Source organism: Gossypium hirsutum, chromosome A05 (genome assembly GCF_007990345.1).
Source record: "Gossypium hirsutum isolate 1008001.06 chromosome A05, Gossypium_hirsutum_v2.1, whole genome shotgun sequence".
NCBI classification, from domain to species: Eukaryota; Viridiplantae; Streptophyta; class Magnoliopsida; order Malvales; family Malvaceae; genus Gossypium; species Gossypium hirsutum.
The window spans coordinates 24,905,320-24,926,324 of NC_053428.1; the positions used below are offsets into that span (position 1 = coordinate 24,905,320).

Below are 21,005 nucleotides of genomic sequence, written 5' to 3' on the forward strand. Positions count from 1 at the left end.
TAGACTAAAAAACATACTCATATGTACAAAGTATTTTTTTATGAAATATCTATTTTAAAAAAATGACCATATACATATAAAAGGAGAATACTTTCAATAACATATACGTCATGAAGTTTTTATTATTTTTTATGACTACAATGTATAATAAAACATGTTATATATATATATATAGTTTAAGAATATATACAAGAAGATTCAAGAGAAAATACGTATATAAAGTAACATGGAATTAATAATATGTGTAGGATAAGAAACTAAATTAATCACAAAGTCCATAAGTATAATAGTATATGAGAATATTAAGTCCATAAGTATAATAGTATATGAGAATATTAAAATAAAGTATCTATACAAAATATTGTAAAATAATACGATAATAAAATAGTGAAATCATCATGAAAATTTAAAAAGTGTGCATGCACATGCATATAAAAGAGATTTAAGTGAATTAAAAAAGGGTAATGAACTCTACAAATCAATGGGATCTAATTAAAATTAAATTAAAATGAATGGGCTGATTTAAAAATGGAATAATCAAAAGAGGATCAAAGTGCGAAGCACACAAATGCGTAAGGACTCAGCCTGGAAATAATCCAGTTCCCAGAACGCAGTGTTTAGGCGCGGATTAGATTGCAACAAAGCACAAATTACAAGTCCAAATCGAAGAAAAAAAGGGCAAGGCGCATAAGGCGCAATCGAAGGCTCGCGCGATCATGGGGGACCTAGTGCGAAAATTTCCCATTCTGAGTGAAAAGGCGCGGATCCGGGTTGACGCGCGGACCCCCAATGTCCCAAATGGCGCTGTTTTCTTTTTTACAAAGGTTTTAATGCCCTATTTCCTTTCTCTTTAGACGCAGCCATGCCTTTAACCCAAATTAATAACCCCAACAATCAGTTTGCTAGGGATTCTTTTGCCAGCAACCGAACCACCATGATATTTTGGTGATCAACAGCATGCAAACAGCACCCGATCCGACCATTGAAGGTGCTCGACCATCCCTAAAGGATTTGGTAAGTCATTCGACCCCCTTTGCCCCCTTTTTTAGAAACCTTCAAATTATTTTTACTCTTTTGAAAACCAAGCAAAGATTTGAAGTGAAATTCTTGACCCTCGCCCGTATCTACTCGTTTTCGAGATGTTTTTGGGCTTTCATTGGAAAGACTGAGAAGGTTGACTCAAGAAGAAATTTTATTTTTATTTTATTAAATAAATATTAAATTAAAAAATTAAATTAATAAATATTAATCGATTCACACATTGAAAAGGAAATCGAGTCAAAAAAGAAAAAAAGAAGAAATAAATCGGAAGAAAAAGAAAAAAGAAACAAGGAAACTTGAAATCACCTTTTCTATCTTTTGATTTCTTTTCTCTCTTCTGTATGCGTGTGTTCGTAAAATATGCGTAACCAAATCCAATTGATCCATTCTTGGCTTTATAGCCGAAACTAAAAAAGAAAAAATCAAAAATCAAAATACAATATTCCATTGCTTTTTGCTGCTGCTGTGTTTGTCTTGTTCGCAGGTACGGAGTAGAGGACATACGCTGGCCCTTGGCGTGAGGCGTACGAAGGGTGGACGTGGCGCTGCTGACGCGTAAGGAGGTAGCTGGCGTGATGTGGTTATGCCGTTCGTGAGGACTGCGGCGCAAGGAGCCCTTTGCCCTAGGGTTTGCCGAAAGTTGGCTTAGTTTTTGGGCCGTTTGGGCCTGTTCTAGTTTTTGGGCCATTGTATTTGGACTATGGGGTATTGGGTTAGGTTATGTATTGGGCCAAAGTCTGTAAATAGACATTTAATGGACTGTGGGTTTTTTATTATATTTTTTTAATTTAATTTTAGTTTTTGGTTGTTGGGCCCAGGCAGATTTGGCCCATTACAACGTTTTTAACCGTTATTTATCATCTAATATATTTTTTTGGTAATATTTATATTAGGTATGTAGTTATTTCTTTTTTGAAATTTATTTCGTAAATTTATATTTCAATTTGTAATGATTATATTTGCTGTGATTTTAGTACTAGAAATATGATTTATATATTCAAATTAAAATTTAAAAATAATTTATATTAATTGCTTAAAAATATTTAAAATTTATATTTCGTATATCAAAATATTAATAATGAGTAATAGTAACTTTTTTTATTTAGTTTTCGTTATAATTTAAGTTGATATATTTCATACATTATAATATTAACGATTTGAAGATAATTAAAATGCATATTTTTTACTTTACAATATCATGTCTAACTTTGACATTTTGTTTCTTTAAAAGTACTTATTGACAATAATGATAAACAACTAAATTTTAAATCAAACTTTTCAAAACCATTAATCCATATTTTTTAAAAACACTTTTTGAAAATAATACTAAACCTATCCCTAATAAATAACTCAAGATTATTTTGATGAAGATGATACTAACATTCCATTAGAGATTTCAATTTGTGTTTTTTTTCTCTTTTTAGTCAAAATGAGAGTATTAATAGCTAACAATAATGACTATTTTTCTCATTGTGAATGCTCTTTTAAGAGATAAATAACTGGCCACAAAATGTGCTCCATTCACATGAGTGGGGATTAAACCCCACCCACATGATTAAGAGACAAGGCGAGCAACCACCGTACCACACCTTATGGTTAGATTTTTTGAGCCTTTTCAAATTCCCAAAACACTTTGGGAGCGTTTGGTATAATGTAAAGTGATAACTTTCGTGGGAATTTAATCAGTTGAAAAGTGATTCCAATGTTTGGTATGTCTTTTTTTTTTTAAACTTTCCTTAAAATCTAACTTTCCCTTAGGTGTTAATTTCCTATAAACATGGCAATATAATTTCTATGATAAAAGATGGGAAAGTTACTTTTTCATATAGATTGAAAAGTTGAAAAAATAGTAAGACAAAATTAACCCTATTTTATATTGGTTTAGGGTATTAGTATTAATAAAGGTTAAAAAAAAGCTATTGTCCCCTTTTTCCTTCCCATTTTCTCTATTGCTTCAATGGATTCTTTGCAAAAAAGTTTATTTTTATTTTTATATGCATATTTAATCATTTATATACTATATTTTTTATTGAAGAAATGAGGGGTACTTGGTTTGCAAACAGAAACTATGGCTAAAATAGTGCTGGGAACTATGATCATAGTTTCAACTACTAAATTAAAAGTGAAAAAATGTACAGATGAACACCAAGATTATTTACGCAGTTCGACCTTAGTCTACGTCTACGAGGCCTTGCCCAGAGCAATGATCTACTATCTTTCTCATAATACAACCGATGATTTAAGTGTTAACAATTATCTAACTCACACCAATTTAGTGACCTCACTATTGTATAAAGACTAGATTACTCTCTCACTAAACTTCCCTCTTGAAAACTTAGTTTTGCAATACAAGAGACACTCTTGATTGCTTACAAAAATAATGCACACATAAAATGTTCCTAACTTGAATAAATTTTTTGCTCTATCATGTCTCTTAGTTACTCTTCAACCTAGACAAAACTTAAGTTTATATATATTATTTAAGTTTTTCTTACATAAGAGTCATAGTCTAATCACTTTTCTACAAAGTAAAGCTAAAAATCAGCATATGATAATAATTCCATAAGAGCCTCGGTGTAATCTGAGGTCTTCAAATATAGAAAATGGCTTTACTTGATCTGCAAGTAATCAATCTTTAAGTCTTCAATTTTAACTCAATTAGTCATCATGTTTTGGACTCTAACTCGTCTAAATATTAAAAAAAAAAGATAGACTAATGCTTTTGTTTAAAAATTTTGCCAATTCTGAAAATAGGTAAGTACGATAATGAAACAATACCTGAAATTGTAGTTACTGTTTCAGCCACAAAATTTTTCATTACCTTCAAATGTATCAACAATTTGCATATTATATTTATTTTCTATTATTTCTCTCTCTCTTGTTTTTTTTATTGGTGCAATTATCTCCTATATATTTGTAAAATTAACTATCTTTTCTCATCCCAGATAAGATGAAAAAAATTTATGTGAAGGATTTACTTAATGGCTTATGTAAAGGACTTTATTTTCAATTATCGGAACTATGCTAGGATGATATACATTCTATTATTTCTATTTAAGACATATTATTATGTGGTTTGCTACATGAAGACATTTAGAAAATTTTGATCATAAATAAAATTATATTTATAATATTATTTTTAAACAAAAATCAACAACAATTTTTTTATGAAAATAAAGAATCCAACTCTTGTCTACCCACAAAAATGAAATAATTTGGATGTGTTTTGAGGTGTAATATGCGAATATATATCAAAGTCCTTGTCTATAAGGAAGTTGTTATGTGAGAATTTGTGGAGATAATATTTAGTTATTGTATGTGAGAATGAGAATAGGATAACCAACTCTTCTCTACCTACAAATATTTAGTTTTTGCCATAAAGAATCTTGTATATTCATTCATCCTATCAAAACCCTTCTTACAAACAAAATCAAATCTGTAAAAACTGAGATCTGTAGACAGGAGCAAAACCTGAAACATTTTACTCTAGATCTAGGAGAGTAAAAACAAACATGAGAAGCCGTACGTCCTTGTCCAAAATCAATACACTAAGACAAGATGGCCCAAATTGGAACGCTACCCAATCAGCACCATGTCTAATCTTGAAGAAACCTTAGTTGACATTAGTAATGAAACCTAATATAAATATTTGGATAACAATTTTTATCCAAATATTTATATTCTTGATAATAATAATATTTTATTCTAATAGAGGGTAAGTAATGTATTACACAATTAAAGATAGTTTGGTTGGATCAAAACTCTCTCTATATAATAAGTACTATATTTTTATTGTACCAAAATTAGCTATTATCTAATTTTAATTTGGATCGGAATAGTTTTAATCCTTAAGTAGATATATTTATGGTCAAACCCAAGTTTTGATTTAACTTATATATATGATAATATGCTTGTCCACACCTAACTCGTTAGTTTATTTTCATCATCTCCTATTATTTTTCTAAAAAAAAACCAATTTATCTTTTGTAATTCTTAAATTTTTTTATTTAAGGTCATGTAGTACTTAGCATATATTTTTAATAGGGTTAAATTTATTTTTAGGGTTTAAACTTGAAAATTATTTTTAAATCGGAGTTTGATATTTCCTTAAAAATCTTAATGTTCCGGCCTCAATATGGGAACAATTGTCAACTTTAAAAACTAGCATGGACAAAAAAAAGTTCAAGTCCTAATATGAGAACAATTGCTTAGTCCAAGCCTCAATATAGGAACAATTATCAAGTTTAGAAATTAACTTAAAAAATATTCAAACCCCAAACAATAAATTAACCTTTTTAATATTTACTTTATTATAATACATATTTAATTATTTATGATATGAATTACATAAATATGTTTTGCTCAAAGATAAATTTTGTCGTCCAATCCAAATCCAAATTAGATTGAGTTTGAAATAGGATAATTTGGATCTAATCAAATTTAGATTACTATATAATAAAAATATGGGTAAATTATATAGATATTCATTTAATTATATAAAAATTCATTTTTGGCAAGTTACATAATTTGATTATTTTGACTTTTTTTTTTATTTTAGGTACTTACAATGAAAAATTTTGATAAATGAGTGATTGTATGGTTTACCCTAAAAATATATTATCTAAATATAATTATTAAAATATTTAAAGATTGATAATAAAAAAAATCTATTTTAAACAAGAAGTAAAATCTTATAAGTTTGTTTAATTAATTAAATTTAGTTTTTTGAGTTTAGACTTGTATGGACCGAGTTCAAATCGTATTACCCATCTCTTACCTAATATTATATAAAAAAATTGTTATTTTTTTGAAAGCATTAATTGAAATTGTTGAAGTGATGAAAAGGGGATTTATTTGATTGTCTTATTAATTGATTTAACTAGGTTTTAGAAATATAGGTGAAGTTCTTAGCTCAAGACAATATGTGGTTTGAAAGAGTAATTCTTTGGCGGCCAGCATTGAAACTCTTTAATTATAAACACAAAGATGCGATTATTTTCAATCCAACTTCTCTAATTTGGAAAAGGTTAGCAATTATTTCCAAATTTTATATCATTTTATTTTTATCACGTTTTTATTAATTCAAATAATTTGTCTTTGATTTATTCTTTTTGAAGGTAAATCGTCTATGATTTATTAATTTTATAAGTGTTTGTCTAAAAATTTTCGAGTAAGTGATAGTTTTTTCGGTCGAGTTTAAATTATATTAGAATAATTTTAAAATGTTATTTTTTAGGTATTTAATAAGATGTGTTATTTCATTTTTTAAAATTTTTTAATTAATATTATACATTTTTTTTACTTTATGTTAATTTTCTTTAATAATATTTTAACTCTAATTAGTATTTGATTAATTAAATAAAATTAATATAAAAATTTAACAGATAATAATAGTAAGGGAATGTTTATGGTTTTTTTCAAGATTTATGATTTATGATATAGTGAGATATAGGATTTAGGAATTTAATATTTATGATTTTAGAAAAAAAAATGTTAGATTAAGATTTAAGATTTAAAAGGTTTTAAGTTTTAGAATTTTATAAAAAAAATTAATTTATTAATATTAGAATTAAAAATAGTAATAAAAAATTTAATATATTTTTTATGCACTTTTAAAAAAAAATGATATGGCATATAATTATATGGGTGTGATTTTAGGATGATACTAATGTATGTTGAACTCTTCTTTTGTAAGCTAAACGCATAGACAATGACGTTTTGTTTGCCTCTCAAGGACGGCAATAAATAATCAAAAACCATATGGTTAATATTATTCAATTTGATTTCTGCAGATTTCAATATTACAAATTTAGATAATTTCTAAAATTTAAATGTTAAGATTGATTTAATATTTAATTTAATATATTAATTTTGATTTGGTGTAATTGTACACATTAAATTTTGATTATGGTTCAATTGTATACATTTAATTTAATAAATATATCAATTTATTTTCATATTAGATAACTATAATTATTTATGTAAAATCCATAAAATTATAACTTAATATATGGTAAACTTGCAATTTAGCCCTCTAAAAATGATAAAAGTGTGATTTAGTCCTAGCAACTTTAAAGATATAAGCTAATACAATGGTGAAATTGCATCTTAGCTTTCATAAAAATATATAACTTAATTTTTTCCCTCTAGAAATTTTTTTTTATCTTTGTCACCCATGTAAAATGATCTTATCAATAATAATGTTAATGGTTTGTGAAAATTAAATCAAATCAATATCTTATGTGTAAAATTACACAAAATTAAATTCGATCACAAGATTGTACATTAGACCAAAGTTAATGTGTAGTTTTGAACTTTATCCTGATTTACAATCTGTAGAAAGGCATAATGAGCAATTTAGTTCTTAATGTTTACATCTTTTTCCAATTTGGTCATTATTCATTTTTTAGCTAAATTTGACCCATAAACTTTTAATTGTTGTTTTTTTTAATGCAAATACTGATTAAAACGTTAAATTTTTAAACATGGTAGCTCACATAGCAATCCATGTGTAATTCAAGCTTCTTCTTTTTTTTTTTGAATTTTTAATAATTTTTTAATAATTTTTTATGTGATATATAAAGCAAATAGTATCATATCAAAATAAAGTAAATATGGACTACCACGCATGTTATGTCAAGATTATTAAAAAAAATGTTTTAATTAACATTTTCATCAAAAACAATGATTTTACTCTTTTTGAAATATTACCATTTTAGCTGAAAAAAATAATGATCAAATTGATAAAAAATATAAAATATTGAGAGCTAAATTTAACATTATATATTTTTTTTATAGAAATATATATGGGATGTTGAATTCATTATAATTATGTCTCGGATAGTATTTGAATCTATTATTTTAAATAATGTGTTTGGATATAATATCTTAATTTCATCTCCATACGTAATTCTTATTTTATTTTATATTTTTATCATTAATAAATATTGATTTAATCGATTTGGCTATTTAATATTCTTACAATAAATCAATCATAGATAAATTCGGTTTATCATGTAATTTTTAAACATTTCAAAAATTCCAAACAGCCCCGGCCGGCCGGCCGGCCGGCCATTTATATGTGTCTAGATAGGTAGAAGGTCGCTATACGCTGGAGCCGGTGGACAAGACATTTGAAGAGTTGACTAGTCAAGGTTTCACAGCTGATATTCCAAAGACAATAATCTAATGAAACTTAAAACCTCATTAATCTATTTTCATTTACTTATACATATTCAAGGCCTGAGATACAATTTTCATTTTCACACGACCAGAACTTCAGATGTATATTATATTTATTGCAGTCTATGCTGAAACTCGTCAGGAGATGGTTTCATTGAAATCTTGCAACTCATTTCAAATCAACAACTCCAAATAAACGTTTTGACTGAAGAATTAGTCTTTCCAATGTGTTACTATATGTCAGGAATAAATGCCACAGAAATATTCTACGCACGCATTTGCCTCCAAAAACACGCAGAGAAATGAAGGCCTCCATGGGAGATGAAAGACGAGCTTCGCATCTTGCACTTGTTTGCCTGTTACTAGCAGCAGTTGCAGCAGCAGAATCAACGCCAATAGCCAAGCTCGGTTGCCAAGACAGATGTGGGAACGTCAGTATCCCATATCCATTTGGTACAACGACGGATTGCTATCTCAATGAAGATTTTTACATAGCTTGTAATTCGACTCACTATGATCCTCCACGAGCATTCTTAACAGGAAGCAATATAGAGGTGACAAACATAACTGTCGGAGGCAAATTGCGGATTATGCAATTTATAGCCCGCGATTGCTACAATAAATCGGGCTTCCCAGTTTCCAGCAATACTCCTTCCATCACGCTGTCCAAATTCAGGGTCTCGGATACTGATAACAAGTTCGTTGCCATTGGCTGCGATACTGAAGCAACCATTCAAGGTGTTCAAGACGCCAAGGGATACACGAGTGGGTGCATAAGCAAGTGTGACAGTATTGACTATGTGGACAATTTCACATGTTCTGGTATAGGCTGTTGCCAGACATCCATTGCTAAAGATGTAGGGTATTTTGACATTTCTGTAAGAAGCTACAATAATCACCAAGGTATCTGGGATTTCAATCCCTGCAGCTATGGCTTTGTTGTTGAAGAAAATAGCTTCAATTTTTCTTCGAATTATCTTCGTGATCTGCAAGATGTAACCATGATGCCCATGGTGCTTGATTGGTTTATCGGGAACGAGACGTGTGAAACGATAAAGACCAAGAGTTCGGGTGATGTATGTCAGGGAGATAGCACTTGTTATAACGTGGATAATGGATCTGGATATCGTTGCAAGTGCTTGGATGGCTATCAAGGAGATCCATACCTACCTAATGGTTGCCAAGGTATTTTACTTCTTTATTTCCGCAAATTCAATTTCCTTCAGATTTTCAACAGTCTTAGTTATTTAGAGGTTATACTAGTAGCTCCTTTTTGGTGAAATTGTGGTGGGAATGGGATCTATTCTTTTACAGACATAGATGAATGTAAAGACCCAAATCTCAATAAATGTGAAAAGATATGTGAAAATACAAAAGGAAATTACACGTGCTTGTGCCCCAAGGGTTATCATGGAGATGGAAGAGCAGATGGTACAGGATGTGTTGCCAATCAATCTGGAGGATCACTTATAATTGAGCTTACTGTTGGTAAGGAGTTCTATTCAATTTCAGTCTTACAAGTTCTCTGCTATACTATTTAAGCGTCCTATAATGCTCATCTTCTGAGTCTCAAAATGGATTCTAATGATTGTTTTATGACAACCATGGAATAATAGGGCTTGGCGTAGGCATTACAGTATTGATAGCAGGTAGCACTTGGTCGTACTGGGCATTCAAGAAGTGGAAGCTCATCAAACTTAAACACAAGTTCTTTCGACAAAATGGAGGCTTGATGTTGCAGCAAGAACTGTCCAGGCGGGACTCTTCCACTGAAACGGCTAAAATTTTCTCAGCTGAGGAGCTGGAGACGGCCACCAACAACTATGATGAAAGTAGGATTATTGGTCGAGGTGGTTATGGCACAGTCTACAAAGGAACTCTATCAGATGGGAGAACCGTAGCAATTAAGAAGTCCCAAGTTGTTGATGAAAGCCAAATCGATCAATTCATCAATGAAGTTGTTGTGCTTTCCCAAATCAATCACAGGAATGTGGTGAAGCTTTTAGGTTGTTGCTTAGAGACGGAAGTTCCATTACTGGTTTATGAATTTATCACCAATGGTACTCTCTTTGAGCATATCCACAACAAAAGCAAGGCTTCTTCCTTGACATTTGAAACCCGGTTACGTATAGCAGCAGAAACTGCAGGTGTGCTCTCATATCTGCATTCCTCAGCTTCCATACCAATCATTCATAGGGATGTCAAGTCTACCAACATACTCTTGGATGATAGTTACACTGCCAAAGTATCCGATTTTGGAGCTTCGAGGTTGGTTCCACTAGACCAAGCCGGGATATCAACGGTGGTTCAAGGGACCCTCGGATACCTGGACCCTGAATACTTGCAGACAAGTCAGCTGACAGAGAAAAGTGATGTTTATAGCTTTGGGGTAGTCCTTCTAGAGCTACTGACCGGACAAAAAGCACTTTGTTTTGAAAGGTTAGAAGAGGACAGAAATCTCGCAATGTATTTCATTTCAGCTTTGAAAGAAGATCGCTTGGTGCAAATTCTTGAGAAGTGCGTAGTGGATGAAGCGAAGATAGAGATGGTTGAGGAAATTGGTAGCCTTGCAAGGAGGTGCTTAAGAGTGAAAGGAGAAGAAAGGCCCACAATGAAGGAAGTCGCAATGGAGTTGGAGGGGTTGAGAATGATGCTGGAGCATCATCCATTGGTAAACAACGATGAGTCGAGGTTAGAAGAGACTGAGTATTTGCTCGGTGAACCATCGTTGAAAATTGGTTCTAATGGCGGTATGAATAATGTTACATATGATAGCATCACAGATCATATAATTTTACAAGTTGGTCATGGAAGATAATAGTTTCAATCTTTCACCTCAGGATTTATTTTTCTAAACTTACAAATCTTTTTGTTTGTATTAAAAAAAAAATACTTTGTAAATTTTCTAATTTTTTATATCTTAATTTTTTTTTCCAAAGTCATCCAACGTTATGTCATTGCTATCAAATTATATTACCATTTTAAATATTTTTATAGAAATATAATTAATTAAAATAGTCGCCGTTGTATTACATCAAAATTAAATTTAAATTCAAAATATAAATAAATGTAATAAACTTTAAAACATTCAAAATATAAATAAATGTAATAAACTTTAAAACATAGTATCAATAAAAAATAAATATGCAATCATTCTGTATTTTAATTTTTCTATATTTACATACACTCGAATTGTTCAAAATATGAATATTATAATATTTTACTATAAAATTATTAATTAATTTGATGTAGTAATTTTAAAAATATATAATTGTTAATTTAATTGTAAGTTAATTTTTTAAATTATAAATTTTAATATAAATATATAATTTCAATTGGATATTATAAAGATTATGATATTTGTATAAATACATATATATATTTTTAATTTGTTAACAATTAATAAAAAAATTGAAAATTGTAATAAAAAAATTTACAAATATATTTTATTATCAATTTTTAATATTTTTATGATTTATGATTTATTATTTTATGCATAATATTTTTATCTTGTATTATAAATGATTTATCACTACTTTTATATTTATGCTATTAATTGATTATAAAATATTATTATTTATATAAGTTGAAATTTAATTATAAGTTGATAAAATTTTAATTTAAAAACATGTAAATTAATGAATTAATCAATAATTTCTCTTTTTTTAGTAGTTCATTAATAAATTAAAAAGTAACTCTAAACATAACACTACCAGTCATATCGGCTTTAACAAAGCTGGAGCATAAAGCTCGACATAGACAACATAGTCTTTAGAAGAGTCTCTTACAAAGCAAACTAGGAGTGCTGCCCTTTCTAGCCAGTACATCAAGGCAACTATTTCTCTCCCTGAAATTATAAAGCAATCAACTATTCTGGAAAGCCTCCAATAAAGTCTTGCAAACATTCACCAAGGTGTTGCAAAGCAAATCTGAACAAGATTGATTCTTAATAATAACTGTAGTAGCATCAACTTCCACAATGATATCAACAATGTTCAAATTTAGCAACAGTTTTTTGAAGAATAGTTGAGAAATCTATGACAACCAGACACCCATGTTACTTGGAAATCTCGAATTAGAGCTCCAGCTCCTACTGAACCAGGATTTCCTATCGAAACACCGTCACAGTTAAGTTTGAACCACCCAATCTCTTGTGAAGTCCATTTCACTTTGATGAATCTTGGCATATTTGTATACTTGATCTTATTGGAGATGGAAAAGATCTCCGTTGCATTAGCAAGTGCAGTTGGGATAATCAAATCAGGATTGTACTGCTTTCCAAAGACTTTAGCATTCCCACCAACTAAATATATCTCAATATAGATGAAAACCAAGTACTAAGGTATTTTTTTCTTTGCCAGGTATAAAAACATTTTGCTAAAGAGTTCACTTCAATCCAGTCCTGAAAAGGAAGGTTGAAGGTAGAAAGAAGTTGAGGTGAAATTCCAATCTTGACCAGATTTCAAAAACAACTTGAGAGTCTCAAAGGATATGGTTAAGTGTGTCTGTACCCGTTGCGTAAAAGGGCCAACAATCTTGCAAGTTTAAGCCATGTTTATTAAGGAAAAAAACTATGGGAAGGATGAGGTGAGCGATCTCCCATAAGAAAAAGGTCATTTGGGGGATAAGATTGATTTTCCATATTGATAACTTGTTTTAGTATAGTTTTTTTTAAGGAGGTTATTTTAGCATTTACTTTAGTTTTTAGTGCATTTTATAGTTTTTTTATATTAATTATGTTTTATTTAATTTTTATTATTTTTAGATTTAGTTGAATTTATTTATTATTTTTCTATTTACATTATAAGTTTTGAATGAAGAACAAAATGTTTGGAGTATAGAATAAGAAAATTGTGAAAAGAAGTCTATCGCTCCATCGAATATCGATGTGGTGGAGCACAATTTTCACTCAAAATTTTGAAACATCATGCAATTTGCTCCACTGCATTTCTGTGTCTGGATGAGCAAAACGATTAAAACCCTACAAATAAGGAGTGGCGTGATTTAAGAGAAAAGAGGGAGAAAAGAAATCAACTTGAAGGCTAAGAGGAGAAGAAAAAGAGATCCAGAGCACTAGATACTAATTCAATAATTGTTTTTCTCTCTAGATTATTTCTTTTTACTTTATCTTAAAACAAGTTTGTTTTGAATTTTTTTTGTAATGCTTTCTCAAATCAGCATGAATTAAATTCTATTTTCTTGAAACAATAACTAATCTAATTTGTAGTTAATTAATTTATTCTCTCTTCAATTATTTCGATCCTTGTTAATTATTTATTCAACCCATGCATTTTTAATCTACTTGTCTGGCCACAAATTAAGTCGTATTAATTTGATAATCTTAATTTGTCTTGGAAGAGAAAATTAATGTTTAGATCTAGATTGAATAGATAAGGATTAAATGTAGTAGGTCGACAAACTAGTTAATTTGAGGCTAAAATAAGAAAATACCTGATGCCCTAGTCAACCCAATATGTTTGATCATAGTGATTTCACCCAACTTGCTTAGCATAGGAATATAGCTAGTAGAGAAGGGGAATTAGCTTAGCTAGATACTGAAAGAGTCTAATTAATGTCATTGAATCATGTGTTAGTAGTTAAATAGATTCAACAATTGACTGAGAAATAATTTATTAATGGAATTAGGTGAATTTAGAGTTCTAAAATCTTAAAATTGATTGAAAAACTTAGTAATTTTCATTGTTTTAGTTTAATAAAAATCTCTTTAATTTGTTTAGTTTAATTTTAGTTCTAATTATAATTTATTTTTCTTGATCCAGATTTAATAAAATTGAATACTTGGTACTTAGCAGTTTAAAATTTAATCTTCGTGGGACGGTATTTTCTTATTACTTAATTATTTAATTCGACATGTGCATTTCTGTAACAGATTTTCAGACATTACATATCCAGCTCTAGTCATTACTAGAATTTTATGTTGTTGTTTCCTTTATACCAAGGGCCAATAGCTATGCAGATTCCAAAGAGCTAGAAGATCCCGGTAGAAGTCAAATTCCATCCAAGAATATCCTTGCCTCTGCGAAAAGTGGAAGTTGAGATAGCATTTAGAACACTTGGAGAGATGAGTTTTTCTTCATTGAATTTAAAGGGTTAGCAATGAATGATCGAAGGGAATGGAGCCCGACCAATTTTGGTCCCAAAGATTAACAGAGGTACCATCCTTGACGATCCATTTGAAGCCATCCCCAAAGTAACCTTGAATGCTTTTGAGAGCATTCCAAGTGACAGAGGGCTGTGAGGAATGTTGAAGTTCTTGAAGATACTTTAATTTTAAGATTTTAGCCCAAAAAGATTTAGAGTTGTGTAATAATCTCTAGCATAATTTGATAAGTTGGGCTGTGTTCTGAGCTCTCATATGTGAAATCTTTAGTTTTTCTAATCTTTTAGGTTTTGTAAAAATTAACCGATTGATTCTATATAATTTAAATAAACTTGTGGTTGATTTGATTGATTGAAGAATAGATACTATTAGGAAGCTTTGACTAGTATGAAATATTTTTAAATTTTAAAAAATAAAAATAGAAAAAAATAGAAAGTATTTTAATAAATCAAAGCCTAAGTGTTGAAATTTAAATGATAAATTTTTAATGTTAAATTAGGGATAAGTCACCAATTAGTGTTGAGTGTGAACTTTTAAGTAGAGAATGCATATTTGAACATTGGAGACAATATTGTAAGGATGGCAGCCACAAGTTTCAAAAATAAATTATAAAATGAATATGGAATATACAAACAAAAAAAAATTGATGTCAATTTTAGCTTGTAAGTGGATTAGATGTATATGCAAAAAGAGAAAAGAAAACTAATTGTAAGGTGTAGTGTAATAATTGTTGCGGAAGCGACGATAATATTAATAACAATATTATCAGAAATATTTAGATAATTATTATGCCAACAATTATACTAAGAAAATTCCCAGTTAAATTGGAGGGGTCACAAATGGTCCCGCTTAAAACCCAACAACTAGACAGAACTCACTTAGATATTTATAGCAATAATAACTAAATAAATATAACCAACATAAAGCTATTAAATATAAGCAAACAAATAAGAAATAAAATACCAGAGATTTAACGAGGTTCGGCCAATTTAGCTTACGTCCTCGGACACTACCAAATTAATATTTCTTCTAGAAATATTACAAAGGAGAAGATTTTGGGATGATACAACCAAAGGGGGAGGGGTTCTATATATAACAAACCAAACCCTCTCCCTTTCTATCTTTTCCTAATGTGGGATATTGCCAATATTCAACAATAATTACTCACCTCATCCCATAATCATGTGATCAGAACTTTGATCCTCACTCATAAGAGTTTAACTTTTGGAATATCCTCTAATCTTAAATAAGTGAACGTGAGAAAGGGGAGGAAGATATGAATATGAAACAAAAGGTCAACAGACCTAGCTCTATGATTACCATGCATATTTATAGACTTCTTTCTCTCTGCCTTGGGTTGATTGAGCAGGTGCTCAAATCTTCATTTTCAAATTAAACGAGTTAGAAAAACCAAGTTACATAAATTGAAATTTAGGTACTAAATTTTAAAAGTTTGACAGGTATAAGAATTGGAGTATAATTATACGTTATATTTATTGAAGACTATGCTGAAACTTCTGGGGAGGTGGTGCAATCAACAACTCTAATAAACTGTTTGGGTGTTGAATATGGAATTAGTCTATCCAATTGTGTTACTTTATGAATGCCAGAGAAATTTTCCACGCCCTTGCCTTCAAGAGCACGCAGAGAAATGAAGGCAGCCACGATTAGTTTTACACTAAATTGTACCCACATAAGGTCAGAGTTGTGCACTCTCTCATGTTCTATTGATCCCTTGTGGGTAAACTTGATTTGGGGAAGATTACTTTTCAAGAACGTAATTGAAAGAAATTATAGGATAAACGAGTTTTTTTAGTTTATTAGCTTTTAACTCCACTTTACGAATAATCAACAAAAGAGAAAGGAAAGGGTCTACGCTGCAATAAAGATGATTAATAAGGAAAGAGTCTATGCTGACCTAACTCATAAACGTGATTGGTGTTTCCCATTTAAACCAACTTTGAATCTTCAAATAATTTTTGCTATAAATATGAAACCAATATTTTTATTCAAGCAATAGCCAAGGAAAAAACCAGAGGTCATGGGTTTGGATCGTACGTGTAAGGAGTTTGCTCTGCTTTCACTTAAGTTAACAATTATAGCAACCTGGGTAGCAGCGCAACCAAAACCGGAGTGCCAAAGCAACTGCGGGGATATCAGCATCCCTTATCCTTTTGGAACAGGCAATGGGTGCAACATCAGCAGCAACTTTTTCATTCGTTGCGACACCACCTCCAACCCCCCAAAAACATTCTTAAGTTCCACCGATATTGAAGTTCTCCACATCTCTCTAGATGGTTATTTGCGCATCCAACAATTGGTAGGTTTTGACTGTTATAATTCATTAGGACGCAGTTCATATGGCGAGTCATTTTCACTTTTAAACTTCCCCATATCTAATACCAGAAACAAGTTCACAGCCATTGGTTGTGATACCTATGCTCTCATTGAGGGTACCTTGGGACATACGTATTCAACCGGGTGTGTAACATTCTGCAGTGACGTGGAGGATGTGATTAATGGGTCTTGCTCTGGTATTGGCTGTTGCCAGGCAGCTATCCCTAAAGGAGTGAGGAATTATGTCTTAAATTTTGATACCCGTCGGAATCATTCCAATGTATTGGACTTCAATCCTTGTAGTTATGGATTTGTTGTGGAAGATGGAGCCTATAATTTCTCTGTTTCAGATCTTTCCAATGTTAATTTCAACACAACGAAACTCCCAATCATACTTGATTGGACAATTGGGAACCAAAATTGCACTGAAGCTAAATTAGATCCAAAAAACTAAGCTTGCAAGGAAAATAGTGTTTGTATAGATCCAGAAAATTATAGTTGCAAGGAAAATACTAGTTGTATAAACCCTGGATATTTGTGCAAGTGTCTTGATGGCTTTCAGGGTAACCCTTACCTCTCCTATGGCTGCCAAGGTAAAGATATCAACTTCTTTTTCATTCCAGATTCATTTTGATGAATACTTTTAATTTTGTTCCCAATATATGTTTTTTTTTTCTGCTTTAAAATGTTTGAAAATTTGTAGATATTGATGAATGCGGGACACTGAAGCCTTGCAATGAAACTGCAACATGTTATGATGTAGCTGGAAGTTATTATTGTTCGTGTCCTGAGGGATTTGAGGGTGATGGCCAGAAAAATGGAACAGGGTGCAGTCCTAAAGTCAAATCACACCAGAGTTTTCCCACTCTTCTTGTTGCATTAGGTTGGTACATATAAACCAAAAATTGATTTCCTTTTATTTGGTAAATATTTTGTGCAAACGTATTAATACTGAGATGAAATTAATCCAAATTTAAACCGATTTAATTGGTCTAAATAGTTTTCATATTCTGATTCTGATTGATACATCATTGTTAATGTTGGATGTAATTAATCCTTTAATTTGTTTTGGAGTAAAATCCATCCAAGTTTGTTATTTCTACAACGTCATTATTAATTTCTCATTGAAAAGAACTATATGAAAATTAATATTGTGATGTATGTTTACAAAACATATCAGATCGAGGTTTACAAAGTTTAGGCACACATTAATGAGATATAGATAAACAACATAACAAAAGATATTAAAGCTTATCAGTTTTAATCCATACAAAGTTCAATTGAAACTATAAAAATGGAGCTTATTTGATTTTTTTTTTAAATTACAATTTCTAGTCTCATATTGTTACAGGTATAGGCATTTTATTTTCGCTGTTATGCTCCTCATGGGTGTCTTTGGGGCTGAGGCAGAGAAAGCTCAACAAACTGAAACAAGATTACTTTCAGCAAAATGGTGGGATTTTGTTCCGGGAACACCTTTCACGATATAAAGAATACGGCGAGACAGCTAAACTCTTTACAATCGAAGAACTCAAAAAAAGCGACAAACAATTACCATGAAAGTAAAATCCTTGGACGAGGAGGTCAAGGTACTGTTTACAAAGGATTGTTGCCTGATGGCTGCAGTGTTGCCATTAAAAAGTCCATCATTGGAGATCAAATCCAAGTTCAACAATTCGTTAATGAAGTTATTGTGTTATCCCAAATCAACCACAGAAATGTGGTGAAATTGTTGGGATGTTGTTTGGAGACACAAGTCCCTTTGCTAGTCTATGAATATGTAAGCAATGGTAGCGTCTTCGATCACTTACACAATGCCGATCATGAGTCTTTCATATCATGGGAAGCTCGTTTGAAAATAGCCACAGAAGCAGCAGAAGCCCTTTCCTATTTGCACTCTGCTGCATCTCCGCCTATTATTCATCGTGATGTCAAGTTGGCCAACATACTTTTAGATGAGAATTACAATGCTAAAGTATCTGATTTTGGTGCTTCCAGATTGGTCCCTTCAAATAAAGAACAAATAACAACACTCGTGCGGGGAACTCTGGGCTATTTGGACCCAGAATATTTTCAAACAAGTCAATTGACTGAAAAGAGTGATGTTTATAGTTTTGGAGTTGTTCTCATAGAATTACTAACAGGTCTGAAAGCAATTTCTTTCGAAAGACCTGAACATGAGAGGAATTTGACTCTGTACTTTATTGCTGTTATGAAAGAGGAACGCTTGCTAGGAGATGTGTGAGAGTGAAGGGAGAGGAAAGGCAAACTATGAAGAAGTTGCGTCTGAATTAGAAGTATGGAGAAAGCTCAAGGAGGAAGAGGCTGAATACTTGCTTGATGACTTTTATGACTCGTATAACACTAACACTATTCTATATGATAGATAGATACTACGGTGAATATAGCTAAGAGGTTACTCTACTATAAGTTCTTGATTAAATGAATTAATTTAGTACTATATTATAAAAAAAAAATCAAATAAGCTCAAATTGGAATAAAGTCAACATTTATCATTTAAAAATATCATTTACTATTTAATAAAGTTAATATTTTTAAAGTTTTTATAGTTACGTAAATGAAGTCTATTGTTTGAAATTGAGCTACAATTGAAAAAATAATTTTCAAAACATTTTTTATACCTTAACACCATGTGGTAAATTATTTTTTTGTTTGATTGAACGTAATACTCATTTAATGAGACAATTATTTTTCTATTACTTGTCTTCCCGTAATAGCTATTCTTTGGTCTCACAAAAGAATAACTATTCCATGCAATATTAAATAACAAAAAAATTTAATTTCCAGATTAATCTTTTAAAACTTAGACATATACAAATAAAATATTTAAAATATTTTAATATAATTTAATATAAAATATTTTAATATAAAAATAATTATATTAAAAATACTATTAAATTATATATTATTATTAAATTATATTAAAATATGATTAAATTATTTATTTTTTATTAACTTATTTTTAATAATAATCCTATTAAAATTTAATAACAATAATAATAACAGTAATCATCTACCTAACAAAATTTTGCTAAGGGTACTCTAGTCATTTCAATTTTTTTTACTTATACTATTACAAAATCGTTCCATTCAACCAAACACAAGAATATTATTACAGTTCTATTTCATTTCATTCAACCAAATAGTTGAATTACTGATTACAGCTCTATTCCATTACAACTATATTTCATTACAACGAACCAAATGTAGTGTAGATGTTAACTCTATTACAACTTGAATTTACATTTAAATGACACAACTATTCAAAAATTATTCTAAAAAAAAAATTTGTGTAATTTCAATGAAGTACATAGGTATTTTTCAGTACTCTATATATAGACATTAAAGTCAAAATTGAGTTCTGAGTTAATTTTTCTTTTTTGTGTGAATATGTCTATGTATTCATTTTAATTTGTTAAAATAATTTGAGTGCAAACATATTATTTTGCTATGAGAAAAAAGTATTGTGTACTGAAATTAACATTTATTAATTGTTTTTTACAATAGAAGAGAAATAATCTATTCTTTAAAACTTTGAGGCTAAATTTTAAATATACAAAAAGTATAAGAACTTATAGCATATTTTAACCTTTTTAAATTTATACAAAATCCTTTAAGGGTTTTTTTTTGGTTAATTTACAAATAATTTTGGTTTTTTTAAAATGAAACAAATGACTAAATGCATATAATTATAATAAAATGCAAATACTTATTTAAATTTATTTTTAATTTTATGGATTAATTATAAAATTTATGTGATGGCCCACACTTCATGAGCATCAGAAAAATGCAACATCGGGGTACCGTCTTAGTAAATCGAGTTCAAAAATAATTATTAGAAATATTTATGAGTCTAGTGATGTGTTTAATTAGGTTTAAATTAGGTGAATTTAGCTTAATTTAGAGTAATTAGTGAAAAGAACTAAATTGAATAAGGTGTAAAGTTTAATTATAAAGTAAAAGAAAATAAGAGGGACTAAATAGGTAAATAAGCCAATGGTTTAAGATGAGGCGGCAATGCATGGAAAAATCTTAGATTTTTTTTATTTATATTATAAAAATATTATTTAATTAAAATATTATAAATTATATTAATTAAAGTTAAGATATTATATTATAGGAAATAAATAAAATAAAGACAATTGTATGATAAATAAATTAAAAATTTGCCAAATGGATGGTGATGATATTGTACATATGTACAAAAATATATGTGTACAATTGTGGTATTTATACTTGTTATTAAATAGATATTTATTAGAGTGTATTATTATTATTAATTTATTAATTTATAATTTATATT

General features: G+C 29.8%; 1 protein-coding gene and 1 pseudogene across 1 annotated transcript; both read left to right on the top strand.

The window, feature by feature from the left end:
* The first annotated feature begins 8,337 nt into the window (after window positions 1-8,337).
* Window positions 8,338-11,156, top strand: LOC121229520 (wall-associated receptor kinase 2). Its single transcript, XM_041114096.1, has 3 exons — window positions 8,338-9,408; window positions 9,538-9,711; window positions 9,840-11,156. The coding sequence occupies exons 1-3, from the start codon at window positions 8,526-8,528 to the stop codon at window positions 11,039-11,041; spliced, it is 2,259 nt and encodes a 752-aa protein (XP_040970030.1). The 5' UTR covers window positions 8,338-8,525; the 3' UTR covers window positions 11,042-11,156.
* A 5,220-nt stretch (window positions 11,157-16,376) lies between these two features.
* On the top strand, window positions 16,377-19,162 carry LOC107943911 (wall-associated receptor kinase 2-like; annotated as a pseudogene).
* Window positions 19,163-21,005: the final 1,843 nt, after the last annotated feature.

Coding starts and splice junctions, on each gene's coding strand:
- LOC121229520 (XM_041114096.1), top strand. CDS start 8,526: ATGAAGGCCTCCATGGGAGATGAAAGACGAGCTTCGCATCTTGCACTT. Junction 9,409..9,537: donor CCTACCTAATGGTTGCCAAG/GTATTTTACTTC, acceptor ATTCTTTTACAG/ACATAGATGAATGTAAAGAC. Junction 9,712..9,839: donor TATAATTGAGCTTACTGTTG/GTAAGGAGTTCT, acceptor ATGGAATAATAG/GGCTTGGCGTAGGCATTACA.